General features: G+C 40.0%; 1 protein-coding gene across 3 annotated transcripts in view; it reads right to left on the bottom strand.

The window, feature by feature from the left end:
* LOC124144572 (polycystin-1-like) overlaps positions 1-24,957 on the bottom strand; it is a 105,353-nt gene that overhangs the window by 57,983 nt on the left and 22,413 nt on the right. For 2 of the 3 annotated variants that reach the window (XM_046514051.2, XM_046514052.2), the window contains exons 4-17: positions 24,579-24,656; positions 23,735-23,803; positions 22,697-22,765; positions 22,090-22,161; positions 21,766-21,837; positions 21,311-21,382; positions 20,356-20,519; positions 14,879-14,971; positions 11,818-12,438; positions 10,237-10,417; positions 9,373-9,566; positions 8,481-8,606; positions 6,644-6,772; positions 945-6,058 (exon numbers count right to left, since the gene is read on the bottom strand). In XM_046514051.2, coding sequence (XP_046370007.2) covers positions 945-6,058; positions 6,644-6,772; positions 8,481-8,606; positions 9,373-9,566; positions 10,237-10,417; positions 11,818-12,438; positions 14,879-14,971; positions 20,356-20,519; positions 21,311-21,382; positions 21,766-21,837; positions 22,090-22,161; positions 22,697-22,765; positions 23,735-23,803; positions 24,579-24,656 — 7,054 coding nt within the window. The remainder of the gene's footprint in view (positions 1-944; positions 6,059-6,643; positions 6,773-8,480; positions 8,607-9,372; positions 9,567-10,236; positions 10,418-11,817; positions 12,439-14,878; positions 14,972-20,355; positions 20,520-21,310; positions 21,383-21,765; positions 21,838-22,089; positions 22,162-22,696; positions 22,766-23,734; positions 23,804-24,578; positions 24,657-24,957) is intronic. The other variant, XM_046514053.2, reaches the window with a different exon arrangement.

Genomic DNA, 24,957 nt, shown 5'->3' with positions numbered 1-24,957 from the left:
GGTCAAGATTAAACATGTCACAGGGAAACTATTGGCTAGATTAAACCTGTCACAGGGAAACTATGGGCTAGATTAAACCTGTCACAGGGAAACTATGGCCAAGGTTAAACCTGTCACAGGGAAACTATGGCCAAGATTAAGCCCGTCATAGGGAAGGTATGGTCAAGATTAAACCTGTCACAGGGAAACTATGGGCTAGATTAAGCCTGTCACAGGGAAACTATGGCCAAGATTAAACCTGTCATAGGGAAACTATGGCCAAGATTTAACCTGTCACAGGGAAACTATGGGCTAGATTACCCGGTAAGCCTGTCACAGGGAAACTATGGCCTAGATTAAGCCTGTCACAGGGAAACTATGGCCAAGATTAAACCTGTCACAGGGAAACTATGGCCAAGATTAAACCTGTCACGGGGAAACTATGGGCTAGATTAAGCCTGTCACAGGGAAACTATGGCTGACGTAAAAACCTTTCACTGACAAACGATTTCTTAGGTTAAGCCTGTCAAAGGAAAGCTTTGGCCTTTACTGGGGAACTATGGCTGAGGTAAAACCTTTCACAGGAAGACTTCGGCCTCAGTGAAATCTTTCCAGTGGAGACCCTGGCCTAGGTTAAACCTTCCTTGGGAAAACTTCAGACTGGTTATCCTTTCATGTGTAATATTTTATGTTAGGTAAAACTTTAGCATGTCAAACCAGCTTCCCTTGCTGCTTTATATTTTCATGCAACATCAACAACTCCTGCTATCTAGGATGATGTTTGAGAGGAAAGACTGCGATCCTGATTTGTATTGGTTATGGGGAGAGTCGCTCCTGCTACAGAATGATGTATTACATACTGTACTACATAAACCAAAAGTCAAAATGGTACCTGGATTTAACTCCTTCAACTCATACCCCTGCTGTCACACGTACTTATAAAGTGTACAGTTCATCTTACTCACACTGATGCAGGTCCAGCTACAACTGAGGGCTGTTGCATCCATGTCGGGGTCCGAGGAGTCCAGGCAGCTGATGTTCAAGTCTGTGTTCTTTGACACCACACGTCCACTGCCACCCGCAATCACAGCGACCAGTTCCGATGACACTACTGTAAAGTTCACATTCACAGTCTCATACACAAATGTGTCAAGATACGAGGTATTGAACACAACACAATAAGATCCTGATGGCAATGTTCTAGCTTGCAGATGAAGAGTAGGACTGTTGGTGTTGCCTAGGTCTATCTTCCCGGTCAGGCTAGAGCAGCTGGGAGCTCTGAACACCTGCCACTCATGTTGAGACTGGTACTCTGTACAGTTACTTGAGTTTATGTCCACAGCCAGATCAAGGGACTGCGACCGAAGAACCTTGCCCGGCAATGTGTTGATGACTGTTACTTTGGGCAGCTCACAGTCCAAGACATGTATGTAGAACTGTTGTGTCTTTTCATTCTGGCTGACATCATTGTTGACAATGACAGTAAGAATGTACAGTCCCGCTGATGGAAACTTCCATTGGAGCTTCTTGTCCACAGTTTTATTTACATAACTGTCATTGAACAACCAGGTTACATTTATATCATAAAGGTTCACACCCCTGACCTCAAAGTAAATGGTCTGGTTGACAAAATTATACTTGTTGTCAGATTTTACAACCAGGTCGGTGATGTTGACTTTTCCTTGGGATTTGATTGTACAGTTTATTTGTTCTGAGCTGACATTATTTTCAGCAAATAACTCGATATGATAGTATCCCTCATGTTCAAAGTCTAAGGTTAGGTCTTTACCTTGTGCAGTTGATTTACTTCCATCAGGTGATGAATAGATCCAGGAATATGTAACATCTGTTCCATGGGTTATCAATGCTGTGATCGTTGTTTCCTCACCGGTCACTTTGGATTCGCATTTATCAAATCGGAGTCCTGAGATTGGTTCTTGAACAGTTATCACCTTAGAATCAACAGCGAAACTGACATTGTTGTACACATAAACCTTTACCACATAAATACCTGAATTGTTGAAAAACTTGTCAAACGTATCTGCATCTGTATGGCACTGTTCTTCATTGATGGTCCAGTTGTACCTATATATTCCTGCAGGTGCAGCACCGGCATGGAACCAGATTGCCGTGGCTGTCCTGATGAGGCTCTTGTTGACCGTAATGGTGACCGATAACACTTTCTCCTCAACATAGATCACCATCATGTCTGTGTCACTGTTGAGCCGGTTGGATGCATTGACTGACAGAGTATACTCTCCTGTATGGACAAACCTATAAATCAGGCTGACCTCATGGTTGACCACAGTAGTTCCTGGACCAGAGAGTTTCCAGGTCAAGCTCAAGTTGCTTCCAGACTTTCGGGTAATATCAAACACAGCCTCTGAACCATGAGCTACATATTGTGTAGCACTCTGGATCTTAATATCAGAGACTATCTCTTCAACATGGATAATACTTCCACTGTTTTTACCCTCGGGTTCCAATTTAGAAGTGGCATTGACACTGATATCACATGTCCCCAGTTTGTCAAAGAAGTGAGTCATGGTGGCTGTGGTAATGTCTTTTACTTCAGCTGACTCACACTTGACTCTCCAGTGGTAGACAAGATTTGCACCATCTGTCACCTGAGCAGTAAAGACAGTGCTAGTGTTCACACTTATAGCGTTTGCATCAAACTTGATCTGCAGACCTTTTATTCTGTCCATCACTTCAATTTCTGTATAGGTTGCTAAATCATTCAGTGAATTGTTGGCATACAGAGTGATGTTGTAGAGTCCTGCTTCAGTGAAGTGTTTGTCATTGCAGTGCCCTTCCATCCATTTTCCAACAGCTTCACAGATGTCGGCCGATGACTTCACCATCCAATGGTATGCCACATTCAGGTCAGTGTTGCTCTTTGCTGTGAAGTTGGCACCTTCATTAGTGGCAGCATATCGTCCTTGAAACAGATTTTGAGAGATGTTCAGGCTTATAATTTCCTGAAGAACATAAATGTTCAAAGATTTATTTCCACTTGACACCACATTCACTGCTGTAACAGAAAATGAATGTTTCTTCGACTGTTGAAAATGGCAGACAAACACTTGCCCTTCGTTTTCCCTGACAAGACCATCACCACAAGACCACGTGAAGGTCACATTGGTGCCCTTGGTGTAATTCACTGTGAACTGCACATATGTACCAACCTCCACTTCGAAGTCACCTTCCGCTGTTGACACATTCGAGGTCAGAGTCAAAGATTCAATTTCATCTTCAGTGACGATATCCATACACACCTCTTTATCACTTACTAGATTGGAAGCATTGACACAGATGCTGTATGTACTGACATTACTGAATCTGTGGGTGGCATCCATCACCCAGTCTCCTCCATAATTATACCTGTATGATACATCAGTTGCATTGCCAGCGACAGCACTCATCCTAACACCTTTGGATGTACTTTGGTATTTCACCATTGCACAAGACAAGCATGTCAATGTTAGGTTAATGACTCTGTACTGGGCCTCTAGAACTATGTTATCTGTGTCATAACTCACATTGTTAGAGGCATTGACTTTGATAGGATATTTCCCTGCGTGTGTAAGCTCAACGATGCATGACCAGTGATCGCACATTGCGGTTTCACCTGCGTTAACTGTCCACACGTAAGTTATGTCTGATCCTGTGCTGACTGATGTGGTGATATTGTCCATTGTTGGCTCCCCGGGTGTGATGCCTATAGTTGCTTGAGGACCTATCGTCAAGTTGGTAATCTCTTCTTGAATGCACACATTCTTGACAAACCTTTTTGTCTTTGAGGAAATTGATACTTCATAGTTGCCATATACCTTATAGAGAATGCTGACATTCAGCAAACCTACACCACTGGTGTGTGATCCATTACCAAAGTCCCACGTATAGTTCAGTCCAGATGGGTTGATGTTGATGGCTACGGCTGCAAGGACATCAGGTCTTTTTGAAGGCAAGCATTTCTCTGGCAGGATGTCCAGGAGGAATAATGTTTCATCATCGATGATGTATGCTGTAAGTTCCTCCCTTGACAAGGCACAGTTGGTGAGATCATTATATGCTATCACAGAGGTGTTGTAAATTCCCGGGTTGCTGAAGTTGATCAGAAATGTTGAATTGGTCTGGTTTATTCTTCCCGAGCCATTATCTGGATCCATGCTGTAGTGAACATTTGTGCCATCCTGTATAGTTGCAGTGAAGTTGACAGTGTTGTTGATGTGGGATGGTCCATTGTACTGAAGTTTGAGGCCGGTGACACACTCTTGAATGTGGGCCATGACGTAAGTGTAAAATGTACTGGCTAAGTTGCTGACACTCACACTGATGTTATGGGTCCCTGGCACATTGATGGCATGTTTATATGTGCTGTTGACCACTTCCGACTCAATACGTCTCTCCACTCCAGCAGGAAAGCTCCAGTTGTAATACATCTTGCTGTCAAGCTTCACATCGGATCCCTTCACAGGTACAACCCATATCTTGAACTCTACATTCTGTCCCACCTTAGCGTATTCTGGTTCTGCCCTTGCTGTTGCAGACACTGCTGCCAAGGCATACAGGGAAGCATCCTTGGAAACATTCTTGAACACATCTCGAACAACTACATGTACTGTGTAATATTTTTCTTTGTTGTATGTGTACTCTATGTTTTGGTTTAGCTCGCTGCCAGAAGTAACAAGCGTTACATGTTTCTCCTCTTTGCCATCTCCAAAATCAACAATGATCTCAATGTCTGCACTGTTATTTACGTGACCTGCTACTCTCAGGACAAACTTTTCACCAATAACTACTCCTGGAGGCACAAAAACATTCAGATCTGCAACATTGGCAGCCCGCTTGATTTGGACACCCAGTTCAGCAGTGTCGGAATGGGTGCCGCATGTCATGTTGACCGCAACCCTATGGAATCCCGTAGATGTAAATGTTATTGACCGGTTGCTGTTAGTGGTCCCGACCTCCTCCGTGTCATTCACAAGGAAGGTGTAGGTGCTGTCAGCACTGCCCTGCGTGTACATCACTGGGAAGAACGTGGGGACACCAAACTCAATCAATGGCTGACATGGATCTGCACATCCACTAGGGGTCTGGCAACTCTCGTGACAAAGCTGGAGTCCCTGGATCGGCATACATGGACCCAGAGTGATCGAATACTTGTGCTCCTTAGAACTCACTTTGTTTGATACTTTCAGCCTAAGTTCAGTTGATGAGGTAAATGTGTGTTGTATGAAAGTGAATGGTTTAACAAGGGAGGTATCATTGGTTAAACACTTCGCAGATGTGTTGTCAACACCCAGAGGGCAGTTCTCGGTCAGGGTCATATTATTGGTAACATTCACGCCCCCGATTGTCCACTCATATATCAGATCGGACCCACTGGTAACCTTGGCAACCAAAGTGGCAATGGTGTTGAGCTCGACCTGGATGTTACTGGAGACAAGATGTGGATTCACCCACAAGATCTGTCCGACTTCTTCGATTGCCGTCACATTGCATGTCTTAGTTACGCCACTGCTTTGTACCCTGTACTTGAAGGTGTACAGCCCACTCTTAGGCAGTGAAGCCAACTCGGACGGGAGTGGCACCATCTCTGTTTTGGAATAGAAGGCATTGATCATGCACAGTTGATCTTCAAGATGACTTTTGGAGGTTGGGATATCACTATTTGCACCTGTCACATTTGGTACCGAGTACAGGAGATGCCTCCACTGTGAGGTGGTGTTCTCCATGCACCTGATGGGAATTCTATCCCCTTGATACAGAACACCCATGAAATCACCAGGTTGAACTCTAATGTTGGCTTTCACTTTGTAAAGGAGTGGGCTCTTTTGGGGGATTTGTGCTGATGTGTGGCCTATGCTTGTATACATTGGAGTATGGCCGGTGACGATGGGGTTGTTGCCACAAACGATGCTGCTGGCATGTGCACCACTGCAGCTGCAGGCTTGACCTGGAGTGATACATTCATCAAACAGGTAGCACATATTGCCACTGGAACAATCAGTAGGTCGTTTGATGCAGTCGTTGGTTTTGTTATCACAGGAATAGAACTGGTTCCCTCCACAACCTGTAAACATGAACAGTCTTGTATCAGTGTATGAAGCAATGTATGTAACATTCCTGTACGCACATCCACCCTCATCCCCAATCCCCCAAGAACACACCCCATCAACCCCAACCTGGAACCAGAACAATCACCATCAACCCCACCTTAGTACCAGAACAATCACCATCAACCCCACCTTAGTACCAGAACAATCACCATCAACCCCACCTTGGTACCAGAACACCCGCCATCAACCCTACCCTGGTGACAGAACAGGCTGGGGTTGATGGTTCTGTCAACCCTACCCTGGTGACAGAACAATCACCATCAACCCCACCCTGGTGACAGAACCCGCACAATCAACCCCACCCTGGTGACAGAACACACCCTATCAACCCCACCCTGGTGACAGAACCCCCACAATCAACCCCACCCTGGTGACAGAACACACCCTATCAACCCCACCCTGGTGACAGAACACACCCTATCAACCCCACCCTGGTGACAGAACACACCCTATCAACCCCACCCTGGTGACAGAACACATCCTATCAACCCCACCCTAGAACCCCCACCATTAAGCCAGAACCCAGGTATTTTACTCACCTGGCTGGTTTTCAATGTCTGATGTGCAGTTGGGGCGGTAGAGGACCAACTTGATGAGGGTGTCTGCTGGAAGTGACTCAGCCCTGAAGGTGAACCATAGAACTTTGCCACTCACAGTAAACCAGTGACCTGAAACAATTGAGACAAGGCTTTACTACACAAAACAGTGACCTGAAACAATAGAGACAAGGCTTTACTACACAAAACAGTGACCTGAAACAATAGAGACAAGGCTTTACTACACAAAACAGTGACCTGAAACAATAGAGACAAGGCTTTACTACAAAAAACAGTGACCTGGAACAATAGAGACAAGGATTTACTACACAAAACAGTGACCTGAAACAATTGAGACAAGGCTTTACTACACAAAACCAGTGACCTGAAACAATTGAGACAAGGCTTTACTACACAAACCAGTGACCTGAAACAATTGAGACAAGGCTTTACTACACAAAAGAGTGACCTGAAACAATAGAGACAAGGCTTTACTACACAAAACCAGTGACCTGAAACAATTGTGACAAGGCTTTACTACACAAAACTGTGACCTGAAACAATAGAGACAAGGCTTTACTACACAAAACAGTGACCTGAAACAATAGAGACAAGGCTTTACTACACAAAACAGTGACCTGAAACAATAGAGACAAGGCTTTACTACAAAAAACGGTGACCTGAAACAATAGAGACAAGGCTTTACTACACAAAACAGTGACCTGAAACAATTGAGACAAGGCTTTACTACACAAAACAGTGACCTGAAACAATTGTGACAAGGCTTTACTACACAAACCAGTGACCTGAAACAATTGAGACAAGGCTTTACTACACAAAACAGTGACCTGAAACAATTGTGACAAGGCTTTACTACACAAAACAGTGACCTGAAACAATTGAGACAAGGCTTTACTACACAAACCAGTGACCTGAAACAATTGAGACAAGGCTTTACTACACAAAACAGTGACCTGAAACAATAGAGACAAGGCTTTACTACACAAACCAGTGACCTGAAACAATTGAGACAAGGCTTTACTACACAAAAGAGTGACCTGAAACAATTGAGACAAGGCTTTACTACACAAAACAGTGACCTGAAACAATTGAGACAAGGCTTTACTACACAAAACAGTGACCTGAAACAATAGAGACAAGGCTTTACTACACAAAACAGTGACCTGAAATAATAGAGACAAGGCTTTACTACAAAAAACAGTGACCTGAAACAATTGAGACAAGGCTTTACTACACAAAACAGTGACCTGAAACAATTGAGACAAGGCTTTACTACACAAAACAGTGACCTGAAAAAATTGGGGCAAGGCTTTACTACACAAACCAGTGACCTGAAACAATTGAGACAAGGCTTTACTACACAAACCAGTGACCTGAAACAATTGAGACAAGGCTTTACTACACAAAACAGTGACCTGAAACAATAGAGACAAGGCTTTACTACACAAACCAGTGACCTGAAACAATTGAGACAAGGCTTTACTACACAAAAGAGTGACCTGAAACAATTGAGACAAGGCTTTACTACACAAACCAGTGACCTGAAACAATTGAGACAAGGCTTTACTACACAAAACAGTGACCTGAAACAATAGAGACAAGGCTTTTCTACACAAACCATAGAAATGGGTTTATTAGCTGTACATGGCACCTCACTTGAACCACAGTGTGTCACATGGATTCAAAGGACAACCCAAAGTGATGTAGGCTCTGGATGTTTGGCAAAACCAATAAGTTATGATGCTGATCAACCTGGTAATGAGGGTTTTATTTGACCTTACCCATTATCAACGAATCAAGGAGTCTGACAATGACTGACCTGGCATGTACATGAGGCTGTATGAGGAGACGGCAGCATCGTTAGATGACGTCAGCTCTACCGTTTTCTGACTCGTGTCCTCCATCTCCAGACTACCAGCGATGTGAATCTCTGTGCTCACCACATCTGGAACACATCAAATCTAGATGTGCAGATACGCACACACATAGTCAAACATATTGAAATTTGACATGTGCAACTCACAAATACTTCCAGTTAGGTACCCAATCATCATCAATACTTCCAAGGTCTGTGTACACTACAGTCCTCCATCATCACCCATGTTGTACCATATCACACAGCAATATGATGGCGGCCATAAGTACACAGGACCACTTTGCAGGGCAGTAGTAACATGTGTCTATGTTTAGTCAGTTAATGATATGAGGCCTGGCATAACTCACGTTAGTCAAATGAGACCTTTTCTGTGCATGAGCTTAGAGCAAACCTACCATTGCAAGACTTTGAAGCAATGTGTAGAGCAGACTGCCACAAGACTAGGGCACAAGAAATATTGCCGACATAATCTGAGAGCTCACTGGTCAGGGCACTCTCTGGTTTCCCTGCTGCTGGAACCAGGCCATGACTTGATTCATTGCTTCAAAACAGCAACTAATCCGCAAAGAGGGCCAATGTATTCCAGAATGAAGCAGGAAGCTAGTGTATACAGGACCCATGTAGTATTAATGATGACATCAAGCAACTCATGAGTAGTTTAAGATGATTAACCAATTCCAACAGAATTAACGCATACTTGAACAGGGAAATTCATTAAGTACAATCATGTGGCACTGCAGATTCACAATGGCAATCCCATGTGTGTGGACCGATGATGGTGAGTTAGTTAGTGGCAGGTGGGCCGTGTGATCAAACACCAGTTTACTGGACTCACTGTTTGGGGTATATTCACATATGAAGCTGTGTTCATCTAAACACCCATAAGTGTCAACAGTGTCTTCTTCTGAAAGGTAGCCACATTCCATCCTCATCCCATCTGTAGAACCTCGGAACAGGTTGCCGTTTGTCCACATGTAGTTATCTAGCGATGCAGACTTGTTCAGGCCAATCCAAGCCTCACTAACAGATCTGAAACAGATAGATATACTAACTATGTCCCCTTTATACAAAGCAATCTTAGTGCCAGGGTTGTCACAAGTGTAAGTTAAGGTATATGATGTGAAACAATCTTAGTACTAGGGCTGTCATGTGTAAGTTAAGGTGTATGAGCTAAATCAATCGTAGCAGTATAGTTTAATACTTTGTGAAACATTCTTTGGTCATTCATCATAAGACAGTGTAATGGGTAGGAGATATTTTAAACACGAGTGAGTGTCACAGAGAAGGCAAACCCTTGGCCTTTTTCGCAAACCTTCTTAAATGTCTGTCAAAGTCCTTTTCATAAAACCGAGAAAAAATCCCACATCATGAAAATCCTGTGTAAGCCCATAATTAGCTAATCATTAGAAACCACCTCACTACCAAACACCCAAATACCAATAAAGACGTTCCCTTCTTCCTTTACACCATGACATATACAGTATACCTTGTATATGAAACATCCATACCCCACTATACTCATCAATACACATGCCTTGAACAGTTTGTAATAAAGTAAATATATCAAAATTACACAAGCATTGCATTTGTTTTAAAGTTTGATGAAAAAACCCAATTAGTTTATTGTGTCATAGTATTGATATTTCAGCAGTAAATACCCGTCCTCTTTGCGATGATGCCCATCAAGATGTCTACTTACTGGTTTATCATGATCTGTACAAGAAAATGTGAAAGTTGATTATCCTCAACTATGGCGAGTGAGCCGCCATGGGTGTCAGTGCAGTTGGTCTTGGCGGACTTCCAGTCCTTTTCTTCGCTGTAGAGGATGTAGCAATGGTCATTAACACTGTACTTGCTCCCCAGCAAGCAAGGTGGGGAAACTGTCAACAAAATATACATGTGTTACTTAGAGCAGATTGGCACACTAACTACATTTACAAGTTTCTTTCATCCCAGTCTTGAAGTAAGTGAGTATTGTTTTACACCGCTTTAAGCAATATGTCAGCAATATTGTGCCAGGGGACACAAGAAATGGGCTTCACACATTGTACCCATGTGGAGAATCAAACCTGGCTCTTCGGCATGACCATGGGGCTACCCCAACATCCCCGACTCTAAAACAACCAGGTGAGCTGGAACAGCATGGATTACAGCACAACACAAAGATACCTGTAGTGGTCCACACCACATGTATTAGCGTCATACTATTAAACACCATATTCCTGCTATATCACAACAGCCTGTAAATAATGAAGTCTGGGCCAGACAAACTACTGTGGCTGATATTGTTCTGGGTATGATGACATGCAATATTCCAGCTGTATGGCAGCGGTCAGTTAGTAATTGAGTCTGGACCAGGCAATCCAGTGATTAACATCATGATCATCGATCCACACAATTGGGACAAAATGACATGTATCAATCAAGTCAGCGAGCCTGACCACCCGATCCCGTTAGTCGCCTTTTGAAGCAAGCATGGGTTGCTGAAGACCTATTTTACCCCGGATCTTCACAGGCCACCTGATCAGCTGATCTAATTTAGCCCAACTTACGACAAGCCATAGAGTGGTGGGGACCAATTGTACAACTAATAGAGCTTTGATGGACATGTTTTAAAGTTTTTTTCCTCAAAATGAAAACTTACCACGATAAGAACTCAGAAAAAGTCTCCAAAGGCGTTATTAGAATGAGTTTGTAATGACCTGCTCACTATTCACATAAACTGTACTGTGAACTAGTACTTCTAGGGAGTTAGCATCAAATTCATCGTAGTTTCATCGTTTATGACATCATCAATCACCGGGGATTTCACAAGTGTACTGGACATTTCATGAAGCAACAAAACTCTGTTTTGTATGTAATATTTATGTTCTATGTTATGCCAGATTAAAAAAGTATATCTATTAATACATTCAGAGTTCTTTTTCAGTTTGTCCTTCGTAGACATTTCATAAAAAGGAAAAAGTGTAAATTTGATTTCTTTTTCCCACACATGTGTTGTCATGTGCACATACAGGTTTGCGATGTCGTTCTGGGTGTTTTAGTAATGCCTGTGCCCCTGGATTCAACCTCGCGAATATTCAGCTTGTCCACTATATTGTTCTTTACAGTCCATGCTGATGACATACTTGGACTCCTTACAGATGATTTGTTACTCTGGACAATTTCACTTCAAAGGATTTCCAGCATTCCAATGTATTTGTGCAATAAAATATTGTTGACTGACTAAATGATATACACATGTTATATAGCACAGTGCTAAAAGGCACTATTATATCACCTGTAGCGGAATCCTCCTCTGCAGTTCTGCTCCAGACTATCTCAGAGTTGTAGCCATAGGAAAACTTGGCATTCATGGAGACACTCTCAGACAGCTTCACACATTCATCGCACACCAACCTCCCTTCATCATCCAGGCTGGAGACCTTCATCCCAGTCTCCACCTCACCACAGCTTCCACACTCAGAGCAGCACAGTTTCATCTTCAGGCGGAAGTTGCCAGGATACATATAGGTATGTGCCAGCGACATTGACGTTGTCGTCACAAGATGGCTGCCATCCCCAAAGTCCACCTCCATGCTGTCGAACCTGACGTCCCACTGCAGAGCCAAGGTGACTGGTGTTCCGATGACAACGGGAGATGTATAGTTGACTTTAATACCGGACATAATGCCCTTGGCCCCTGGTATGGTTGTGTAGGATTTTGCACAAGCACAGGTGCAGTTGACATTGACGTCGCCACAGAAGCAGTCATTTTCCGTATTGAGAACGAAGTAGGAGTAGCTTTTGTTGAAACAGAACTGGTGACATTCCGTCCAGTTGTTGGCTTTCCGTTGCGTGTTGTAGACGACGAACCTGGACTGGGACGCCTCCTGGACACATGTGGCGTACGCAAGGCTGCCTGTGATTGAGGAAACCCATCAGTCAGTCCGCTGTCTATACCACAGGCATCACACATGAAACAACTAAAACTGATAAAACTAATACTGAATTCAATAAGTACTGACTGAATCGACCCCTGTTGCTGTGAGAATACTGTGTATTTAACAAGTTCATGAGGAGATGTTAAAACAGCTTGTGGATGTCCGATTTAATTCAATAACCATTGAAATATAGCAACATTGTATATTTTAAAATGCACTTATTCACGTTAGTTGATTTACCATGATTTTCTTCACTATGAACCTGAATTAATTTCAAATTAATTGACAATGTCAATGATGTGAATGCTCAATATAGACTTGTATATAGAACCACACTGGCAATGTCTCTGCAGCATTAGCATAATAGGTGTTTTCCACAACCCTTAAAAACCAATTAGATGTTGTTGACAATGAAGAATAGTTACAGTCTCATTACAGTGCTTACGCTAATGACATACTCAATAATGGCATTTCATCTGAAGTGTACATAGCTATTAGACACCTATAACACAATAAGACCAACAGTACTTATCGATAATGACTATCTGATCGAGTCTGTTGCAATACTTGGTACCATGTACAGGAACTTATCTCAGTCCCATACGAATTCTGTGATCGCAGGCAGATTTGCAGAAAATGTAAGTCATCGTTGAAATGCAGAAAAATTGTGGAATTTGCCTTATTTATCAATCAATAAACTAATTTTTAGTATTTTCAAGCTTTTCTATCAAACTTTTCCCAAATGATGCCTTAACATTCATGCAAACAAAAAATGAATCCTACAATAAAATGAACTTTGAAATAATCAATTCTCACTTTTAAATTTTCTTGTGGTAACATGACTACATAAAGCATGTTTACATCTAACAAAAATATTGATGACACTGTGCATATTTGTTTGCATAATTGAATGTCTTACCCAATGATAACTGTTTGTAATGATAGTTTGGCGAATTGTTTTGTTTTGGATTGTGTTTTCGAAAAATGAGGTTATATACATATACATATGAGGGCGAAATAGTTGTTTTTATCACAGAATTTTCTATTTAAGCCACAGAATTTTGGTAATTTTACCACAGAATGTTGATAATTTCACTGCAGAATTTGTATATCTGATCACATTTTCCAGTGTAATTACAGAAGTATGGCTATAGAAGATATAATTAAACCAATCCATATGAAGAAAGGCGACTCGCTAGGTGAAACCCATACAGGCCTATTACAATCCCAAGCTGTCCTTTCAGATCATAAGTTTACCACGTTTCAGTTAACTAGGGTCGGCAGATACTGTAAACCAAATTCTTTAAATAGCCTCAACCAACTTTTTATGTTTTTTAAACCCACTCCACTCAATATGTCTTCAACATCAGATACACAAGATACCATTAAAGTTACCTTTAAATTCTTGTCATAAATTTTCAAGTTTCCATGACAATGATAAAATATGTCGGAACCAAACTTCCAGTTTGTTGATAAATGGTTCTATTTGATATATAAAGACCTTTCAAGTGATGATACCTACAGATATCTAGTTCCTACAAACTGAGATGAGTACATGATGTCATGAAAGTACCACACCCACACTGTGGGGGGCAAATGACTACTTGGCAGGAATCAAAACTGGAGTCAAATAGTTTGTGTTCAACACCGCTTTGAACAGTATTCCAATTATATCACGGCGTGTCAGCTTAATGCGGGAGGAAAGCCCGAAGTGATGCAGGTTCCAGATGTTTACCACTTTGATGAAACCACGAGCTACAGTTATGGTGCTGACAAACCTAGAAACATAATAGGTTTCTGCCTTGCTCAAGGGCAAAATCAATTGAAAAAACTATTCTTTTTATTTAATTCAAAAATAGAACAAATAATTCTGGACATCAAAAAAGCATTTATGGAAATAAATATATGACAACTAAAAATTAGGATGTGTTTTTATGATTGCTCTTAAACAATATGATAGAATAAATCTACATGAAAATAAACGATAGAAAACTACGAGATATCTATAAATAAAAGGCATTAGAAATGCTGGCATGCACATGTATGTTGCAGTGGGGCTCCTGCAATAGGCATATGAGGGTAGATAAATGAGGGATATTACAAGTATAGGGACATCAGTGGTTAAATATGAAGAAGATGCAAGTAGAGGTAGAACTGGGGGCAGAAAATAACAACTTTCGGTACTTTACCACTTTACATAGCAGATAATTAACTAACTCTATGGTGAGGATGAAATGGCATTTCTATACAACACATTCTCTATAAAACAATTACTTATCAATTAATATTCTTGAATCAAAAATGTATTTATTTCATAAATTTTATAAAATTATATGTGAATGTAAAATGAAACTGTAAATAAATACTACTTTTCTTACAACTAACTGTCTCACTACACCTATGTATTGCTAGACTCACCACTGATGTCAGTTTTGTCTGTTGCCGTGATTTTAGGGTCATACACAGGATCGTCTGGAACTTCTCGTTTGACAAGCTTATGGCAGCCTGATGCTACAGAGTTAGCATTGAGATTAGTTGTATGCCCGCCTGTACCACCTATCCCACACAGCAAGCACATAAGACAAGTTCAAGGACTAACAAGGACCAATGCAATGGATGGAAGTTTTTACAATGAAACATTTGGCCTCTTCTGTTAGGAGTTCCAGCACATGATGAAGCTAGAGGCTTGTGTCTGTCCTTACTTTTATGCAAAGGATGCTTCATGCTAATTCATCCCTCTACTAACTCATTTCTGGGTGAAGTAGGGAAGGTGCATATGGTGATGTCAGATCTCCTCATCTTCCATAGCTGATGCTAATTACTGCTTATCTTTTACAAGTTATAGATAAACAATCTTAATGTTTTAACTGATGTCCAGCAATAACACCTATAATTTTCTGTAGGAAAAAAAGCTTCAAAAGCTTCTGTATTAGCCCTTGACATCAGAATGCTTGATTTGAACAGAGGTCTCTGATTTGAAGAATATTAAAGATAAAAACCCTTTACCCAAAAAAACAAGATTGCAGCTAAAATAATATATAATTATTCTTATAACCACCTCAATTATCTGTTGAGCAATGTAGACATTGACATCTGAACCGAAATAGCTATTAGGAAAACACTATGGAACTGCTTCTACCGCACCTGGACCCGTTATAGTGTTATAACATTACATATCGATACATCTTGTAGAATCATGCATCCCCTCTTTAAAGTGCTGAATAAACATGTTTCATACCCCTATTCTTAGTGACTGATGTGATCCTTTTTCCCCCATCCTACACTGTTGTAGGTGGCTGACTCAACAGTGTGTTAGATCCAGAACTCCTCACCACCGGTTACTTAGATCAGACACCATTTTAAGACCTCTCCTCAGACCAACAGATTGAAAGGTCTATCGCCAGGGTAATGCTGCTACTGAACCCCATGTTTTAGCATTGGCCATAATACACTGTTATCATTATTTCAGGTAGTGAGCATACAGAGCATAGTCCTTGTTATGTCCCCTTGCTTAGTCTCAGCAGAAGAATGATACTGTCTCCCTGACAACTGGCTAAATGATCATCGTCATGGACACAGCTGGGAAGGCTGTTGATTCACAGAATTTGGGGGGGAGACACTGATTGGCTCACACACAGATATCTATGGCAGGGGACTGGTAGGAGGGAGGTCAAACTTCTAAAGTATGCTGATAAGGAACCCTATAATACATACAGGGTCCATGCACTAACTTAGAATTAAGGCTGAACTGAACATACATACATCTAAAGCTGCGGCTCATACCAAGTTGTACAATATCCAAAACAAAAATACAGGGTAGGTCATTGTGGAATTAGGTCACCAAACAAGGTGAAGGTCAGATAACGAGAATATTAAAATCTGTCTGTATAATCTGTGAAATTAGAATATGATGGTTATTCAATTATAAATTTGTACGCTGTGAGATAAAAGGAAATCACGAAGTCAAGTCAGTAAATGAAATCTAAAGGATATTTTGGAATGAAACCAAGTATGACCTGTCTGTTGAGCAGTATCCTAATTTAACGATTTTATACACTGTTCAGGTACTGCTCAACTTATAGAACTGGGACACTGTCTATCCATGAAGTCTCTTCATTGAACTCGGGAGTTGGGGGTCTCGTGTAGCAATAAGAAAGCCAAACAAAGGTCAAGGACATATTTAAAACAACAGGTCAAGGGTTGGACTAAAAAAACCAAATGGTGTATATATGGGTCAACACAGGGTCAAGGTCAGTGAAGACATGAAGCATTTTTCTACTAATTTAGCAGGCAATAAACTTGTGTTATGTGTGTGAGACTCTATTTTTTCAAATTTCAACTGTTTAACACATTTCATTCAGCTTAACAATAGTTTTTTTCTTTGTCTCTGAACACATGACACAAGCAACACAGTAGATGAACATAAACACGTCTACATTTGTTTCCATATTCTGTGTATTGAGACCATCATGTAATGGTTCATTTTTTACAATGATTATTCAGTGACTCAATTTTCAAATCATGGTAACCCTAAAATGGCAAGTCGCTTTATTGGGAACTTTAAACAATCATGGCCAAAAGGTTTCCTGTAAACTGAATAGATACTAAGTTGATGTTAGCAGGATACCAACTTTTTACTTTTTTTAGGCATGAAAAGGTTTTATTGTTTTTTTCTTAACATGTTGTCATTTTAGTGTGTCTTACAGATGAACGGGTGGTTGATTACCTAGAATTATAGCTAAAATGGATAGAATGATCATTAAACCGCCCGCACGTTATTAGAAATAAGCGGGCCACTGTAACTTGATAATGCCCTCATTTTGCTTGACGACGGGCCATTATCAAGCCCGTTGTTCGGTGACGTCAAAGGGTAGAGAAAATGACGTCACGTATTATAGTGACGTCATCTGGTTTGTTCTGTGACGTTTCCATATTTGTAAAATGTGGTCAGTGACATTCGTGTCGATTGCAGTAAATGTTTCAAAACTGATATTGTTGTTCTTTTAATTTGATAACAAATTCCATCCATTTTAGCTATAATAACGGTAACGCTCTCTTTCAGGGCATTATCATTGGCAGAAGCCCTCGGTCTTTTCAACCGCCTTCTTTCGTCGGGCAGTTAATGGAAGACCTCAGGCTTCTGCAAATGATAATGCCCTGAAAAATAGCGTTACCCTTATAATATTTTGACAAGAAAGGATAATTTCAAAAATATAATTTGATTGGCTCAATGCATAGATATTCAACAAATGTACACAGGTGGAGGCGTTGAATGGATAAACATGCACATATGCAAAACAACAGTTCCCTTTAACATTAAATGCAGATAAAGAGAAAAAAGTATACTACAAAATTTATCTGAGTATATTTTAGTAGCCCAATTGCCCACAAATTGATAATATATATATATGTCATACTGATATATAATACAACACACACCTTAACAAACATTCCCTGTACTGAACAGTAAAATATACCATGAAGGACAAATGATATTGAACTCATTCAGTCAAATCACATCAGGTAATTCAGCTTCTTCAAGTTAACCTTGTAAGGTAAGGACACCTAAAGTTTCTCTGACATGACTTTTAGCAAAACTGACTGGGTAGAAAGGGAGGCTTGTCTTATTTTATTTATTTTATTAAGCCTAAAAAGATCATAAATTCAGATTTCCTGTTAGTGTCACTGTCCTTTATGTTATACTGAGGATAATAGTTATATAAAAGCTATCCCAGGATCGAAGTGCAACTGATTCTCTGACAAGTATGGCAGACTTTAAAGAAAGTATGTACAACCTCTTTAGGTTTTGAATTTTGAGGCTTTCAGAGAATAGGTTACCTTGTATGATCACACTTTGTCGCACAACCACCCCACATTGTTGTATTGTAACCTTGATAACTATTTCTGGATCCCCGAACAAGCAAGCCTATATGATCATGGTCACAGATTCCTGTTGACAACTGAGGCAACTATGTGTGTGTGGAGTACATGGTAACAACTGAGGCAACTATGTGTGTGTGGAGTACATGGTAACAACTGAGGCAACTATGTGTGTGTGGAGTACATGGTAACAACTGAGGTAACTATGTGTGTGTGGAGTACATGGTAACAACTGAGGCAACTATGTGTGTGTGGAGTACATGGTAACAACTGAGGTAACTATGTGTGTGTGGAGTACATGGTAACAACTGAGGCAACTATGTGTGTGTGGAGTACATGGTAACAACTGAGGCAACTATGTGTGTGTGGAGTACATGGTAACAACTGAGGCAACTATGTGTGTGTGGAGTACATGGTAACAACTGAGGCAACTATGTGTGTGTGGAGTACATGGTAACAACTGAGGTAACTATGTGTGTGTGGAGTACATGGTAACAACTGAGGCAACTATGTGTGTGTGGAGTACATGGTAACAACTGAGGTAACTATGTGTGTGTGGAGTACATGGTAACAACTGAGGCAACTATGTGTGTGTGGAGTACATGGTAACAACTGAGGCAACTATGTGTGTGTGGAGTACATGGTAACAACTGAGGCAACTATGTGTGTGTGGAGTACATGGTAACAACTGAGGCAACTATGTGTGTGTGGAGTACATGGTAACAACTGAGGTAACTATGTGTGTGTGGAGTACATGGTAACAACTGAGGCAACTATGTGTGTGTGGAGTACATGGTAACAACTGAGGCAACTATGTGTGTGTGGAGTACATGGTAACAACTGCAGTATTAAAGAGTGTAACTGTTGCTTAGCAACACTGTTTGGCTGAGCATGATGACTAGTCTGTCATACAGACCCTGAAACAAATATATCCAATACAGCCCATGCAAGTCTATAATGTTTGGCAAGTCTTGATGACTGCAGTATCTTAAAATGAAGCAAGTCTCTGGGCTTATACTTCATAGCTATTATTAACAACTGTTTTTATCTGTCAAATATGTTTATTTCAGAGTGTAAAATGATGCCCAGAAAATGGTGTATTGCATTAAAGTGTTAAAGCCATCTCGAAGTTTCAATCATTGTTTCAGAACATTTTCATTGTCTTCCCACAAAATATGTTTCTATGTTGAATCTAGATAATACCTTGTCTGAGCTGATACAACATGTTCCAAAGTTTCATGAAAGCTTAAAAATTGTTTTGGCTCAGATAGATTACTAAAAATACTGTGGTTGGTTAGAATGAAGTATTCCTAAACTAGAGAGGATTTAACTTTTTCTGTTTCATCAATTTTCTATGAAGGCCTAGCACTGAAAAGATAAGTACCAGGAAAATAGTATTGGTCAGATAGAGCTAAAGATATCAGTTTCAGTACCCCACAGTTAATGAACAAGCAGATGAATTTGGCACTTCGGTGAAAATAGCATGTTCAGCTGAGGTTTTTATTCCATTTGTAGAAATGCTTACTAAGGCCATCAAACATTAATTATCAAACTTTCATTACATTTCTAAAAATGTGATGCAGGAGGAATATTATTTCATATATATATATATGTAATTCAGATAAAGCCTGAATGTGTGGTAGGACTTGTGTGGTATGTCATCAAATAAAGAAAGACCGGAACACACATGACTATTGGAACTTTGGGCACTGAAATTATGAAAGGCAGTGTGTTTTGGAAAAAGGTAGGAGGGGATGAAAATCTAATAGTAATAATTCATTTTATTATGGTCTAATCTTTCCTACCCAGGACTATATTCTTTACCATAACAGATCATACCCACAGTGAAAATATAACTCTTTTATCAACAGGAATCTGTGAACATGCAAAGATCCATCCTCTACTCCCAAATAACCATCAAACTACCACTATTTCTAGTATGTTTCAGTAAAAGTAAAAATCAAAATCACAAGTCCCCCTTTGAAAGCAAACACCAGTATACATGCCAGACTTACAGGAAAACTTGGCCCTGGACACATCCACAAGGGCTGTATCCGGGTGCTTGGAGCACCGGACCTGGTCCTGGTCCTGGAAGATGTCTTGCCATTTCTTCTCATTCATCCTGTCATGCAGCCATTGCAAGGAGCAGTCACAGTTCCAGGGGTTGTCAGTCAACCAGCTGTAGCCAGGCAAACAAACTCTCAAATACGTGAATTGGTCAAGAATTAATCTGTCAGGTAGAAAACTAACACTTCTCACAAGTCAACAAAGACAGCCGTGCTATGGCGCTGAAGATTACCTAAATATGTAGTCAATGTCAACAAAGATGGACACCTAAAAGTAGAGGTTGTCATCATTGCTAGTCAGATATTTCCTCCATAAATACTGGGGACAAAAGAATGAACAAATAAAAAACAAGTAACTAACTATCAACAACGTTGTTAAATCGGCAAGAATAAATGTACTTTTGTGGAACATTGTACAATACCCAGGAGTTCAAATAACCTTACAAAAAGTTTCATCTCTGGGTCGCATAAACCTTTAAAGGAAAATAATTTAACATGTGCCATGCAATTTTCCAATTGTTTCCCACAAAAAAACACAGTAAAAGTCTAATGATTTGAAAGAAACATGACCTTATCATGACTTTAAGTTCTTGAGAAGAATATTTTTGAATAATTCTTGTTCTTAAAACAAAAATGGCTACCTGACGGTCATATTGAAATATTCCAATTTTGATGTCTCTAACAAACCTGAAGCTCACCCCTCTACATGGTAACAAACTTCCACACAAAATATGAGCTGAATCAATCTTGCCTTTTCGGAGGAGTAAAAGATATCCAAAGTCCATGCCAGACACCAAAAACCAAAAGACATCAGATGCCAAGAATGAATGACTTGTGACGATATAAGCTCACAAGGCCTTTCAAGTCAGGTTAGGTGACATAAAAAATTAAAATTAATACTCACATTTTTCTCAAGTGTTTGATTTGATCAAATACACTCTCTAATAAAGTAGTGAAGTTGTTGTTGTTTAAATGCCTGAAAGATTAACATTGATAAATCAATGAGGAAATATATATAATTATATGAAAATATATATATACAGTTATCCCTCGTTCAGCGATCAGCGGTTTACAGTATGTATATAAACCCATGAATTATGGACAAAGAGTTCACAGATCTGCCTGTCACTATTAAGCCATTAAGATAAAACAGAACAGAAGACTCTAGTAACTACCAGACATTCTGACTGTTTCTTCACCTCCAGCAAACCTCCTCTGAGGCAGTAAAGGAAAGCATATTTTCCCCAGTACATGAGCCCCAACCTGTAAAAACAGGTAATTGAACAGTTCTGGCCCTATGTACTGATGTGAAGTATTACAGGGAACATATTGGCAGCAGCTATAAAAGGAGATGCTTACAGTTCCTTAAGGTCCTTGTTATGAGAAAAAGTTCCTTCTTCAATGTGTGGTAAGTCATTCCCAGAAATGTCCCTGAAGCAAACAAGTAACCTCATTAAAATCTTTAGTTGTTAAAAACAGAACTGAAACATCATATGCTTTTTCCATAGTTACTCTGTAGAGTTAACGTTATACTGACATGTTCAACGTACAGTAGATTTAGAGGTATCCAATACACAACTACATGTTTCTAAATTTTAACTACAGCTAAAGTTTATCTCCCTGTGAAATACCTATGTTCTGGCTGGTAACTGAAATTAAGTCATTTTTTAATGGTATACTTACAATGTTTCCAGTTTTTTGAATATTTTGAAGGCTTTGATTGGGAAATCAGCGAAGTGTAAATCTGCTAACTGGCTGTAAAAATAAAAAACAAACCACTTCACCTCCAGTATCATAAAGTGATCACATCCAGGGATATACAAGAGTATAAATTAAAATCATAGAAAGATGTGTTTACTTATAAACTCACAAACTGAAAAATTTATATAAATCTTCACAAAAGTTTCCTGTCAGACAAGATTGGAAACACACCTATGGTGCACTGATGCCAGACTATGGTGCACTGATGCCAGACTATGGTGCACTGATGCCAGACTATGGTGCACTGATGCCAGGCTATGGTGCACTGATGGCAGACTATGGTGCACTGATGGCAGACTATGGTGCACTGATGCCAGACTATGGTGCACTGGTGGCAGACTATGGTGCACTGATGCCAGACTATGGTGCACTTATGCCAGACTATGGTGCACTGGTGGCAGACTATGGTGCACTGATGCCAGACTATGGTGCACTGATGGCAGACTATGGTGCACTGATGGCAGACTATGGTGCACTGAAGGCAAGCTTGATGTGAACCAGGTGTTAAATACTATCAATGTAAACTTACAAGTCCTCTACAGAAATGTCGTGGTCGTCATCAAACATGAACCTGTCCACTGGATTGCTTGACAGGTTCCTGGAAAACACATTGGCCAGTCAGATGAACATGAACAACAAAGATGTACCACTAACAGATGTAATCATTTAACACCCAATAATCTTAAAAGCCTTTGTTTGAGGAGGAGGGGTATTAGAAAGCATGTACATGCCAAGTATATAAATCATTTTTCTAACTACTTCAAAAGGAGCTTTTCTACCAAATTGGGTGTTTAATGCTGACCAGTGTTGCAGTGATATAGCAGTGAAACAGCTAACATGGACGCCCACAGTGTCACATGATGCAGATGGTAAATACACTGGTGAAACCTACACTCACGGGTGCTGACACACCAAGGTGTATACACAGTATACATGGGAGGGGAACCAACACCACATCTTGGAAGGGTCACAACAGTGAATTGCACCTTTCAGCACTGGCCCATCCATGTCCCATTATATCCTAAACAATCCTTATAGTTTTTCAAAACTACTTTTCATGATATCCAGAATCTATTATAAGTGAGCTTAAAGCTGATACACAGCATCAATATCATGTGTTGGTTTGTTGTTTAACGCCACACTCAGCAATATTCCAGCTATATGATGGCGGTCTGTAAATAATCAAGTCTGGACCAGACAATACAGTGATTGATATCTTCAGCACCAATCTACGTAATTGGGATACGATGACATGAATCAACCAAGTCAGTGAGCCTGATCACCTGCAGCTGATCCTGTTTGTCACCTCTTATGACAAACACAGGTTGCTGAAGACCTGTTTTGACCTGATACTTCATGGGTCATCAATATCATTCCAGTGAAGGACTGAGCTTGAAAGGGTAATAACATTACACAAAATGCAACAGCTTTTACACTAATATTATGCAGCAACTTCCTTTCCTTCAAGGGGGAACATTTTCTTCCAAGATATTCCCGTACCTAGATATCCACGTTACAAAGAAAAGCAACACAAACAGTATACAATTCAACGATGAGATGTACTTACAAAATTTTTATTTTGGTACCATGAAGATAGGAAGTATCAATTTTCTGTAGCTTGTTGTTTTGTAGATACCTGAGAGATTGAATAGATTATATGGGCTATGAAACACATGTATACTCATTTGGGCAATTATTGTTAGTTTACACAAGCCGTATTCTGAGAATTAAGAAATTTGACACAAATACATGTACACATACCATGTCATGATTGCTTATAATATTTTTAAGGAAATACGTAGAATTACTTATCCTTAAATTAAACAATTTTTTACGGGATTAATATATATAATAGTGCCATTGCACTGTAGCTCATCTGGATATGTAGTCAACATTTTAAAACGGTAACAAAGACAGACATTGAACAAAATTCAAATACTTTCTTCATAAATAGTGAGAAAAAAGTAACACTAATATAATGATTTAAATAAAATAGCTCACAGTCTGGCAATTTCAGGTTACCATGTCTACAGAGCCTAATATGCATTTTGAATGGTCCAGTGGTTTCTGGGAAGATGATGTGTACTGTGCAAGGAAACAGTTTGAGAGAATTGAAGAGCATGGTCAAAGTGCAAAGTTAAAAAAAGGCCAAATTTCCAAATATTCTGGAAAAAATGGAACATGTATTTGTTCAGCTCCACTACTATCTACAAAAACTATTTGAACAAAATTGATTTAGATGTTTAGGACACATGATGGACGACTGACCACAGACAGACAAACAGGCGATGACATGAGCTCACTTGACTTTCAGACAGGTGAGCTTTTTAGAAAGAAAAGAAGCAATTTTATTCATTTCTTCATATAAAATCAATATGTTCCATTTAAGTTGTATTGCTAGGGCCACTCACAGTTCTTCCAGATTCTTAAGAGCATGTATACTCCTGCCTATTTCTGAGCTACTTTCTAACTTGTTGTAGGAGAAATCACTGCAATGAAACAAAATGAATCATTAAATAATGCACTTTATCTTGAGAGTCAACTGCTACGTTTCTCAAGCTTCTCATCTTGTATGACTATTACGGTAAGTACTACAACTAGATGTATTAAACCTCCATGTCAGAATGATGAGATCTGATTGGTCCATGTGATCTTGATAAAATACTTTATCATACCTCCATGTCAGACTGATGAGATCTGATTGGTCCACGTGATCTTGATAAAGTACTGTGTAGCCCGCCTTGAAGGGTAATACATTTATCAGTGGGGGAATAAAACTTTTATACCCAG

This window comes from Haliotis rufescens, unplaced genomic scaffold (genome assembly GCF_023055435.1).
Source record: "Haliotis rufescens isolate VD_foot unplaced genomic scaffold, xgHalRufe1.0.p SCAF_11, whole genome shotgun sequence".
Taxonomy (NCBI): Eukaryota; Metazoa; Mollusca; class Gastropoda; order Lepetellida; family Haliotidae; genus Haliotis; species Haliotis rufescens.
This window is presented reverse-complemented; position numbering and strand designations above follow the sequence as displayed.